Source organism: Callithrix jacchus, chromosome 1 (genome assembly GCF_049354715.1).
Source record: "Callithrix jacchus isolate 240 chromosome 1, calJac240_pri, whole genome shotgun sequence".
NCBI classification, from domain to species: domain Eukaryota; kingdom Metazoa; phylum Chordata; class Mammalia; order Primates; family Cebidae; genus Callithrix; species Callithrix jacchus.
In genome coordinates, this window is record NC_133502.1 from 127743292 (window position 1) to 127755953 (window position 12662).

At 36.9% G+C, this 12662-nt stretch overlaps 1 protein-coding gene across 10 annotated transcripts in view; it reads left to right on the forward strand.

Annotated features, from left to right (window-relative positions):
- FOCAD (focadhesin) overlaps nucleotides 1-12662 on the forward strand; it is a 302205-nt gene that overhangs the window by 239313 nt on the left and 50230 nt on the right. For all 10 annotated transcript variants that reach the window (XR_013534562.1, XR_013534576.1, XM_078370173.1 and 7 more), the window contains 6 exons: nucleotides 4869-5016; nucleotides 6898-7017; nucleotides 8541-8663; nucleotides 9050-9127; nucleotides 9793-9864; nucleotides 11161-11263. Coding sequence is in view for 8 of the 10 variants with exons in the window: in XM_078370173.1 (XP_078226299.1) it covers nucleotides 4869-5016; nucleotides 6898-7017; nucleotides 8541-8663; nucleotides 9050-9127; nucleotides 9793-9864; nucleotides 11161-11263 (644 nt within the window). In the remaining 2 variants the exon portion in view is untranslated. The remainder of the gene's footprint in view (nucleotides 1-4868; nucleotides 5017-6897; nucleotides 7018-8540; nucleotides 8664-9049; nucleotides 9128-9792; nucleotides 9865-11160; nucleotides 11264-12662) is intronic.

Consider the following 12662-nt stretch of genomic DNA (forward strand, 5'->3'; position numbering starts at 1 on the left):
CCTGCCTCCTCACACCCTCTAAAGATGTTGATTATAGCTGCTCAAGGTGTTATAAAGTTGGGAGAAAAAACTTAAGATTTAAATGCTGCAAACTTCAGCCAGTGGCACAGTCAGGAATGACTTTGAGGCATTGTCTCCAACAGTTTTCAGGAAGGTTGTTTAAATGTAAGGAGAACCATGGGGAGCATTGAATTACCCATGTACAGATACTGAGGTGCTTAAAAACTTAATATGTGTCTAAGCATATTTAACTTTAAATTTTATTTTTGTTACTAATAAGATTCTTATTTCTTTCTTGAGTCTTAACCTTCTTGAACAACTACGTTGGGAGAGAGATGGGTAGGCCTGGACTTCCTGTCCATTTAGTGGAAACTTAACTATCAGAGCCCATTTAAAAGCTCAGACCCTTCAAGAAGCCCTTCCTCCATCCTCTCTAAACTGTTAGTGCTGCAGTTAATGAAGTTTAGTGCTTTGTCATTACTATTGCTCTTTAGGTATCAGTCCTTATGCATGTCTCCTTTTTTATTTTTTAAGACAGGATCTCACTCTGTTGCTCACGCTGGAGTCCAGTGACACCATCATGACTTACTGCAAGTTTGATCTCCTGGGCTTAAGCAGTTCTCCTGCCTCAGTCTCAGGTAGCTGGTACTACAGGCGTGTGTGACCATGCCTGACTAATTTTTTTATTTTTTGTAGAGACAGGGTCTTACTGTGTTGGCCAGGCTGGTATTCAACTCCTGGCCTTGAGTAAGTCTCCCAAAGTAATGGGATTGCGGATGGGATCCCCTGCACCCAGCATGGTTCTCTTTTTGGCTTCAGGTTCAACTGATACTTACCGAGCAGCTGCATACTGAGCTAGGCATTTCCACATCTGTTTTTCGTGGAATTACATCCATGTCACAACCTAAACATGATACTGAAGTAGGAATCATCATCACTTTGGTTTCTAGATAAAAATGTGAGTCTCAGAGAGGAGGCTTGTTCAAGGTCATATGCTTAATAAGTGGCAGAACCTAGAGAGGAACCAGGGACATCTGACTTTGAAGCCATTTTTCTTTCTCTTAACATAATACAGTATGGATAACACATTTCAATAGAAAGAAAGCAATTTGATGCTTGACAGTATGGTGTATATTTATTTTTTTCTGACATGCAAGTATTACCCACTTTGTTTTGTTTTATTTTTTTTTAATTATTCTGCTTTTTTTTAACTAGACCCATGTCTGCTCATGGTGTAAAGTATTCCCTTGTATACTGAGATTGCAGGAGTCTAGGACAAGCCTCCCTCAAGTGAAATAGTGGAAGTGTTACTAGAAGGTGGTTAATAGATGTGGGAGTGTGCTCCCTCAAGTAATAGAATTCACCCAGAGCAAATTCACCACGCTTCCCCGATTTAATGGACGTGTCCCTGCTGAGAGAACCGCACACCTGGGCTGGCTGGTGTTCGTGAGCCTACCACTGACATTTTACTGCCATCTAGTGGTAGCTCATTGTGCTATTATGATTCTAACAGCCCCAACTCGAGTCATGCAGTCATCAACGGCCCTGGCTTTGGTTAATTACTATTGAGCTTTTACAAATACGATAACATTTGTATAGCGCTTTGTAAAGGGCAAAGCGCTATACAAATGTTAACTGTTATTAGAACTAATTATTAGATGACCTAGTACTTAATTGGCAGGATTGCATACAGTAAACTCTAGGGAATTGAAGATTCATCTCTGACTAATTTTAGAAAAATAATCATATCTGAGTTGATAGAGCAACATAAACTTCAGAATTGCTTAGCTTTTCAGTTTCAGGATTTCTTTTGCTGGTGATATTTTAATGTACTCTAATAAGAGATTCAAATAAGTAATGACATAATAGTGTATGGAATTTAAAAACTCAAATTCTCTTTATCATTTGTTAGCATTCTTATAGAACATTTATGTTAGCAATTCCATAGTTCAGTTTTATACCTAATATAATTGGTTTTATTTTCTCTGTCAGAGACACCAATATTTAACTTCTTTTTGCTTACTGTGGACAGAAAATATATGTAAAAGATACCTCTGCCCAAGCTATTCTTTGATTCACGGTTGGCAGACATATAAAAAAGAAGCTAGAATAAAGTAAATATGCGGAATTGCCGAACCAAGCACATGGGGGAACATTTTAAGACTTAGGACAAAAATAAACATATTAAAATGTAGAAGATTTAGAAATCAGGGAAATCAGGAATAAAGTTTTAGGACTATGTTCTTGGTACATACAGGAAAATTGAGATGAAATAGGAGGGGACCTAATTTAAAGGGGCAGTAGATGCATATGCCATACAGTTACATTGGCACAGATATATACATAGGTAGTTATATATTCATCTGTTACACCAGTCAGTGAACTGCCATTGCAGCAATGAATAGAATCGCTAGTGAACTATGACCTTGCCTAGGTTATAGTAATAATTGCTATGATAAATTTTAGGTAAATGTGAACTAGAAACGGAGATGCCTTTTCAAAGCCTTAATACCTCTATCCCCTGAGATGATAAAAGAGGGGCTTCAGTCTAGGGGGTAGAGATTTTTGTGTGCCTAGGATAGCCTGAAAAGTGAGACTTACATACTTCCTTTTTTATTCAGAAACATAAACTCTAATACTTATTGGAGTGAGTGTTGAGAGGAATTTTTCCAGATGAGCCTAGTATTCCTCTTTTTGAAATTAGTCTGGCAAGAGACAGAAACTGAATTTTCTTGGTTGAATCTTGCATGAGACGTTCAGTGAATTTTACCAGTCATAAAATTTGCCTCCTACTAAACATAGGAGGCAGTAAGAATCAAGTCTCACTTTTTATTTTCTTCTGTAGATCTCTCTACTCTAGACTCTTAAGAGTCTTCATTTGGTTAATTCTTCAGCTTTCAATAAATACTGGTTGAGTGCCTACATATGCCAAGTGTATACTAGGCGCAGCAGATACTGTGGTAGGGGAAAACAGTGAAGGTATACCCACCGTTATGGAGCTTTCAGGCCAGGGAATTGATAATAATCAAATAATCCCCCAAATAATTTTTGTCAGAGTTTATAATTAAAATTGTGTGAAGTAAATTAGTTCTGGGTGCTGTGGGAGAGGGTTAAAGAGATTTCTCTTCTGGGTGAGGGTGATGTCTCTGAGGAAGCAACATTTGAAACTTAAGCGTAAGTAGCAGTTAGATCGTCAAAGAGGGAAGAACAGTCACATTTGTCAAAGTATTAATTAAACTTTGTCTAGTTATATCTTTGGTCTGATTTTGTCAAATTGTTGTGTACATCAATGTAGAAAGATAGCCAAAAAAAAAAAAACTTCTCTGTAGATTCTAAATAATAACGAAGGCTTTAAGTTCATATTAATCGAGTAGCCTTTCCTCTTCCGTGAATGTGATTCTTCTCAAAAGAATGCTGTCTTGAGATCTTAGAGGTTGATTTAACTGGTTGAAAATGCATTATGCTAGCTGAGCTTGTTAAGTGTACGTAAGCTGTAATAGTTCTGCCTGACTAATGAGGGATTATTACTGTAGTAGCTTCTTTGGGAAGAGTTTTTGAATGGCAGATTGTTATGCAACAGACACTAGAAAAACACACTTGAGATATGGTACCTTCTCATATGTATTCCATCATGGCATCATGCAGGGCACTGAGAGGGGCCTTGAGTTTGGCAGATGGGACAGAGGCTAGAATAAAAAAATCCCCGTGCGTTGGCTGTGCTCTGCTGGATGCTCTCTGTGTGACCTTGAGCAAATCCTGTAGTCTGTCTGTCCTTCTGGGTGTCTGCTCTTAGATGTGCATGCTCCGTTTGCATAGAGATGTTGGAGGAGGTAACTAATACGTTCATTAAATTATGCAAATGTTTTTGACACTGACCAAGGCAATAGGTGCCTTTTAAGAGCAAAATGACCTAACGTGTGGGCATTGAGATGCATTACTGAAGAAATGCCCTGGAATGCCTTCTTAAGCAGCAGATAAGATGATGGGAGGCAAGGCAAGCCAGAAAGGCTGATTTCTGAAAAATCCTGCATTTTCTCCGTTTAAAAAACAATGACAAAAACTTTATTTAAAAAAAAAAAAGTAAAGCATTTCCATAAGCTGCATTATCTTACCATACTATCTTGAAGTTTTCTGAGAGAACAATTATTTTCTTTAAATGGATATGTATTCATTCAGGAGAATTGGGGCACAAAGCCCTAGATTTCAATTGAATTGTCACATGGGGTAACTTTTGACAAGCCTTTCATTTGTCCATTTTCTCTTCTGACCCAATGGTATTCTGCGACATCAGAGGGGAGAGAAGGATTAATGTCATTGTGCACAAATACACCATTTCTTTAGGAAAGAAATTCCACTTGTTGAAGTTGACTAGGAAACATGAAACTTAGCAGTACCTCATAATCATGCCTTGCATTTATATTCTCTGCTATTAGTCACATGTCCTCAGCGCATATTCTGAATTTTAGTCTTTTCTCTCCTTATGCAGTTGATCACAGTATACTCAACATGCAGGTAGGGGCGGTACAGGGAAACCAACAGCATTTCTGTAAGGGCACAAATAGAGCTGGTTTATGCCTTTTCCTCTTTTCACCCATAAAGTTTAAGTTAACCTATTTCCTGCTTTTGTTTTTATCAAGGGGTACACAGCACTACCACAGTCACAGATACCAGTTTTGATGTAAGGTTTTCATTTGGAGGGGAGAGATGGGTGAACTTATCATGGACGGTGGGGCACACTATTAGGCAGCAGAATTTGAATCCAGCCATCTCATCTCAGGTGTGAGAGTACTGTAAACTCCCATGGTAAGTGAGGAGCAATCATGTAGATTTCTTATGATCCTAACACCTCATCTTTTTTGGCTTCCAAGCACGGGCTGTATATTGGGAGTTGGACTTGTTCTGTCCCTCATGAGCCACAGCAGCCAAACGCAGTCCCGCATTCATGTGGCAGCATCGCTTCGGAAGCTGTCTGCGTACCTAGATGACAGTGGGAGCCAAAGCAGAACGTTTCAGGAGGTAGGAGGTGGAAGTTACATTTCTTTCTCCTCTGTTCTCTTTTGCTGTCTCTTTGCCACTTACTTTGGACTTCTCATATTTTGATAACCCTGTAAAATAAATTATTCCTCAGAGAGAAAATCTGAGTGACAACCAATATTAGATCATAAGATGTTCAAATTGTGTGGCAGTTTAAATCAACTTAGACTTAAATGTGTCATATAAGATAAGAGGCTTTAGTGAATACTAAAACCTAGCTCAGCGTCACTAGAAGACACTTTCTAAGAAGAGCTTAATTTCTGGAAGAAGGGTAAATAGAGATTTTTAGAATTATGCTCAAGCCAATTGTAACTTTCAAAAATATCTGGGAATAAGCTTCAGAAAGTGCTGATCGAAAGACATTTGATTTTTTAAAATGTCAACGAGCATAAAGTATTATTGAGGAAAATTTCTTTACTATACTTAATGAAAAGTTTTTTTCTGTTATGGTGCAAAAATTTGCAGAATTGGAGTTCATATGGCCCAGTTCATGTGTGTTAACCATGTTTTTAGATGGAACATGTCAGGCATGTGTCATGCCCGTCTTTATTTTGGCCAGGTGAAGCTGGACTGCTTGTACTCTTCTTTGAGAGGAGCAGGGTATGACCTCGTGGCCTGGCCTGATTCTCTGTCTCATTAGAACAGATTCTATTTTATCCCAGCCTGCCCATGAGCTATTGATGAGTACATAATGGCTGCTGTGTTTCCCTGCTCAGCTCCTCTGCTTTCAGCAATAGGACTTGTTGAATTGGTGAATTTCTTTGGGCACAGAGGAATGAAGTTTTGTTCTAAGACACACACTACATTTCCATTTTTAAAGCAGTGTAAAGTGTGATTTAAAAGTGCATTTTTTTTAAGCCAAAGGAGAAAATCTTGCAACCAAGGAGCAAATTGATTATACAAGAAAGCAACGTTTTCATAACTGATGCATCTGTGATGTTTTGATTTATAAGGCCTTAAGCAGTTTTTTTCTCCCCTCTGATGTTTTATTGTTCAATTTCTACCTTAGAAACCACTTACATTTTTCATGCTGTATCAACCAGTGCTAGAAGCTGAATTTTTCTACTTTGTCTTACAGCATTCTTATAAGGGAGGTTTTTTATCATAAATATATGAGGTAGCAGAGTGGGTATGATTAAATTTGATGTGCAAAAATTGAGACTCAGATAGATTGGGTGACTTGGCCAAAGTTACTTAGCTAGTAAATGGTAAATTTGGGGCATATTCCCAAATCTTGTCTCCACTCCTACCATTCTTTTTTACTCATATTTTATTCATTCATTCATCAACATACTAAGTTCCCACACCAGTGCTATGAGGCAAGTGTTAGTATTCCTATTTTATACAATTTATCTTACTCCAGAATCCATATTCCTGTTCCAGTTATGCTCTGCTACCTCTCCTAGGGAATCTTAGTGGAGCAGTGTTCACTTGTTTGAATTTCCTCTCCTGTTTGGCCTTGGATGGGAATGCATGGCAATTAATTAGTAGCACCCACTGGTGATGAAAATCTGTTTATTTCTCCTGTTGATAGGTGCTGTGCTCTGGCATAATGTGGTAAGGAAATTTATGATTATGAGTCTGAAGACCTGGGTTTGAATCCCTCCTCTGTCACTTGCTAGCTACATGCAGTTGAGCTTCAGAGTTTTTATCTATAAAGTAGGAATTATCATACCTATCATGATATTGTTATGAAATACTACACGGTAAGTTAGGCAACAAAACAGTGCTCAATCCATGGTGAATGTATTTGAATCCAGTTCTTACTCTGGGGGGAAGTTGGACAGACTGTCTTGTCAACTAAACCATGTTCTTTTATTTCCCCCCCTGAAGACACATTTTTCTGCTGTATTTTCTTCTCAGGTCCTTGCCTACACACTTAGCTGTGTATGTACCTCAGCATTCAATGCTGGAATTATTGAAGCTCCAGAAGCTGAGGATGTTATGTACAAACTTCGAATGTTAGCAGAGAACAGCCAGCAGGTTGGGATGTGTGCCCTAATTATTTCCCTCTGTGTGTCTCATGCTACTGCTAAGTTCTACTTTTGACTTACTCTGAATTACAGTATAATGGGATATTTTTCAAGTCTAGAACTGAGGAACTTCTAACGATTTTCTTCTCTCACAGCCGTAGCCAACAGTCACAGATGTCTTCTTCTCTCCTTATCCCCCTGTCTCATTCTGTAGACATTTCTTTTTTTTATTTTTTCTTCTTTTTTTTTTTTTTTTTAAAAAAAAGAGAGTATTGATAGGCTTTTCTCTCTCTCCAGCTATTGCTCATAGTTATAAGATGATAAAATATGTGGCTAGGGAATATGAGAGTTATATAAGGCTAGAAACACAAATTTGTAAAGAGAAGAATACATAGAAGACTGTGATAAAGTCAAATTTCAGAAAATTCAAGGCAGAAAATCTCTACTCATCACCACATATGTATAGGAAAATTTAAGTACCTGTAAACGAAATTACATAACCCTAAAATGTTTCCTCTGAAATAGTACTCAACCTTAAAAAATAAGAAAGTTCTGACATGTACAAGTGTACATGAATGAACCTTGAAGGCATTATGCTAAAAGAAATAAACCAATAACAAAAAGCAAACACGGTGTGCCTTTACTTACATGAGGTACGTAGAGTAGTCAAAAGCATAGGGACAGAATGTAGAATGGTGGTTGCCTGGGCCTATGGGAAGGGAGAAACAGGGAGTTACTGTTTAGTGGGTAAAGAGTTTCAGTTTTTCAAGGTAAAGATTCTGGAGATGGTTGGTGGTGATGGTTACACAGCAGTATGAGTGTACTTAATGCCACTGAACTGGTATTCACAGTTAAGATGATAAATTTTATGTGTACATTGCTGCAATTAAAAAACCTGAAAAAAAATTTTAATCTGATTACACATGCTATAGAATTTCTCCATGTGGATTTCTTTAAGGTTTCTCCAGTGTCTTACTATCAATGATAATGGGTTATTACAGAATTCGTTAGTTTAAGCTTGTAATATTATTGTTACTGTTTTATAGTTATATACCTGCTCACTTACATTCAGAGTAAGTTCTGAAAACTTTTTGAAAAGTTGAAGCGGAGAAGTTTGAAAACTCTTTGCAAAGTTGAAATGGAGAAATTTTCATATACTGTGCTTATATGGAATGTTTTCTTTTTGCTTAGGAGTCGATTGACCTTCTGTGGTCTACCTTGGTATTTTCACCCTAACCTCTTCAGATTGTTTGAGCTAAGCTCCTCAATAGTGCAGTATTACTTTCCTAAAATAAATTACTCCCTGAAGTTGAATTCCTTGCAATTATACCCTGTAGTTTATGATGCAAACCACTCTAGATTTAAAAAAAAAAAAAAGAAAGAAAAACTAAATCTCTGATTTTTCAAATAACAGATAAGGCTTGTCACTAGGAAAGTGAGTCCTAAAAGTGTTTATGTTGCTGTTTACAAACATTCCAAATCTGTGTCTTTGTTTTTCTTTTTCTGACTCCATTTTTATTTAATTTATATCAGACTTCAGGTTTTGCCCTGGCGTTAGGAAACATAGTTCATGGATTGTCTGTGTGTGGACATGGAAAAGCTGAAGACTTGGGCAGCAAACTACTCCCTACCTGGATCAGAATTGTTCTAACAGAGGTAGAGGTCACCTGTTTTGTGTTATTTCATATTTTTATAATGGAAAGAGAACTTTATTGGATCATTTTTAGGAGTTGCTGAGATATATACCTTAATGGTAAAAGAAGAAGGCAATTTTAAATGCAAGAGGCCATGTACTTTTAATCCCTTATAAATAATGCATTCTGCCAACCATTATAATTTTTGAACTGGCTATTTTGTCTGTGTTTTAATTTTAAGACAACATTTTGGTTTTTGAAAAATAAATGCAAGATCTGCCCATGATCTGACAAACTTAAAGTTTGGTCCCATTTCAACCATTTATTTCTCTGGGTCATAATAAGTTTTACAGGATCTAAACCCAAGGACTGATTCCCTGTTGACATACTCTGACACTTTGTTTTCAGGGCTCTCCCACAATGCTTTGTCTCGCAGCTCTTCATGGCATGGTGGCCTTGGTAGGCTCTGAAGGGGATGTAATGCAGGTAAAGAAACAATCATGTAGGAGAAGACATCTAAATGTGTACATAGACATAGCAAGAGAAGAATAGCCAGTGTCTCAGTACGCTAAGGACAGAAGAATATGTGCTCATGGTAATAGTTATACCAGGCTTTTAATGCCTTGCTATATGAATAATGGCTCTTAAACAAGGATTCTTTCTTTAGAGATTTGTTCTTTGTTTTATTTTGTTTGTAGGGATTCAACCTGGCCAACTTAGGTGCTCTCCACAAATGTCCCTGCCTGAGAAAAGATGATTGAATGATAAGAAATTGCAAAAGTTATTTGCAAGAAACTCCATTTTGTATCTGTAGTGTCTGATGTATATCTATGTAATTATTCTTTAACTTCCAAATATTTTCACAGTGGACATATATATGTGTAACTTCATAAGTAATTCTAAAGGAGCTCCTTTTTTATACAATAGAAATATATTGAGTGATTGCTTACACGCCATAGTGAACAGGTACCAGGAAATCAGTGATAGATAAAGCATGGGTCTTTGAGGAGCTCATAGCTTATATATTTGAAATACAAGGACATAATGGTAAACTATTTTATAGCTTAGAAAATGGATAGCTCATGCACTGAAAATATAACGCTTTAGGTTTTTATGGGGGTGGGTGGGACGGATATTTCTTCTTCTTTCAGCTGAAATCAGAAGACATCCAGACCTCTCATTTTCAAGGCAGACTTAATGAAGTCATTAGAACCTTAACTCAGGTGAGAAAATGAATTTAAAATCCTTGGGTGGGCAAACATATCCCCCTTTGTTGTCTTTTTTTTTGTATTTCATGATACAACATGTTTTACCTGGAAAATGGGAAAGTCTCTGGTTATTTCCGCTGAGTTCAAGAGGCATTTGGGAGTGATGTATGGACCTGTGTTCACTGACAAACACGTACCACCTCTGGGGGGAAAAGGAAAGCTAGGAAGGTTTTAGTAAACTTACGTTGGCATTGGTTTTTCTTAAAAATTAAAGCCTGTTTCTGCAAGGAATGTCAGGTGCTGAAGATAAGGAAAAATAGAAGATGATCAAAGGGCACAGCAGATCTTGAAAGGTCAAGAGACACTAATTCAGCTGTCACTGATAAAATTATATGGGCATATGATTGTCATTGGTATCCTTGACTAAAGAATAGACATATTAATCTGCTAAGAAATGTGTTTATCTTTTAAGATTTTATTTTAAAAAAGATTATATTTGTTGCATAAAATTTGAAAACACATAATGAAGAAGCTGAAAAAAAATCACCAATGTTCCTCAACTGTTAGTGATGTTTGATCATACTTCTTTTCAAGCATTCTTTTGTTTACATAGTATTCTTACTGTATATAGAACTTTATATTTTATTCTTTTCATTTAGCATCCTTGCTTTCATTCTTGTAAAATGTAGCTGATGATAATACTTACCACACAGAGGAGTTTTAGTAATTCAGGCTTTTAAAAGTAAACATAAATCTCTGAACAGACAAAACTCCCTTTTTCATGTATGAATAGAAATATTCTCAAAAAAAATTCTACTGAAATTTAAGTTGCCATAATATGGGAGAAAAATCTGTAAATGAAAAGCATTATTTTAAAAATTCTTATGAATGATAAAGCAGCAGTAGAGCATAATTTACAAAAGAGAACAAAATGTGTCTTCTTCCATTCTTAGAGGTATTTTCATCTTAAGAATCACCCCTTTTCTACTGTTTGGATTTTTTTTTTTTTTTGCCATTTTTTTGAAAAATTTTTTTGAGACTAGTCTGACTCAAAGAAACCTGAGAAACCACTAGTACTTTCTGCCAAGATTAAATGATTGACTGAATTATTCATTAATTCAGCAGATACTTGTTGAGTATATGACCCAGGTATAGTGTACTAGACACATAATATTTCATCTTGTCATAGGACTGCTCCTTGCCAGCCAAGCCACCGCCTCCTAAATGACTGTTGACTTTCTGTGAGTGACCTTTCATTGAATAGAACTTGGATCTTATCCCATCATTGAACCATTACTTTTTTATTTGTAGGTCATCAGTGTCTCTGGGGTGATTGGTCTCCAGTCAAATGCAATCTGGCTTCTTGGACATCTTCATCTGTCTACTCTGTCCTCAAGTCAAAGTAGAACCTCTGGTAAGATTAAAGTCGTAAAACACTGGAGCTAGAAGGGAGGGATTGACGACCCACCACTCTGTACTTTGTTAAGAGCATTAATCTTCACAACAACCCTAAGTAATGGGTACTACCATCTCTATTTTATATCAGAGGGAAATGGGGTATGGAAAGGCTTCCTGACTTACCGGGGTCATGTGGCAGTACGTGGTGGATACGTGGTTTGAACTCAGATCTTTCGGTCTCCAAAGCTCATGTTCTTTTTACTTCTTCTCTCTGCCTCCCTTAGAGAACAGTTGAGACATTCAGTCTCCCGTATTTCACAAATGAAGAATTAATGGCTCAGAAATACTACATGAGTTACACACAGAGTTAATTTGGTGACAAATCTAGACTGGGAACCAGGCCCTTTAGGCTTGGAACAAACTTATTTTACTAGATGTAATGGTGGTTTGTATAGTATTTATGTTTCATTAAAAGTTTCTTCATATATGGCTGGAGTTTTTCTGGCCTCTGATTTTGAAAAAAATAATGGGGTAAGTATATTTAGAGGTATGTACCTTCTTAGCCTTTGAATTGAAATTCTAGTTCTTAATATAACAAGGCCTTTTCTATTTCTAGCTTTTTGGTAAAAGCAGTAAAAAATATTTACAGTCCCCACATGCTTAATTTACATTTGTAATTGGAGATTTTCTAGGGAAGGAATGACTGTTAATACATTTGCTCCTTGTTCTTTATAGAATTTTGGCCCACCGGCTATTGTGGACCCGGGCCAGAGAGGTTTAGGTATCGATGATTCCTTATTAAAACTTAGTTTCACTTACCCACTGATAAGTAGTCTAGAGATGGCATTACCATAAATGTGGTCCTCTGTAATTACTATTTCTCTGTTCTTCAGTCATTCTGTAGCTATAGAAATAGGACATTGGTCCACAGTCTTCCCAATGTAGTGAACTTTAGGCAGCGAAAAGTTACCATATTAAAATGGAAAAAGGAAGAAAACTTAGTCACACTGGAAGCCCTGGGTAATACTAGTTTTGAAGGGCAGGGATCTCACAGTGTACTGGTAAGATAGGATATTTATGTCAGGCTTTTACTTTTTTATGTAGGTTTTTAATTGCCATATTATGGGGCACTTGGTCTGCCCCACATATATTCAAATCAAGTACTAGTGAATCATCTTATACCCAGGTTCTTATGAAAAAAATGATTGTGTAACTGGAAAAGTACAGCTACTTATTCCTGATGGAATTTTCCAATTGAGTCATTTCTTACAGTAAAAACCATCTCATGAAACAATTATGGGAGACTGGAAAGAAAAGAATTTAGGAGACACTCAGGACTGAACCCGCATAAATGTGACTGCTTCACCATTCCGGGTCAGCAGCCACATCTGGTTATTTGCACAAATTGGTCACTT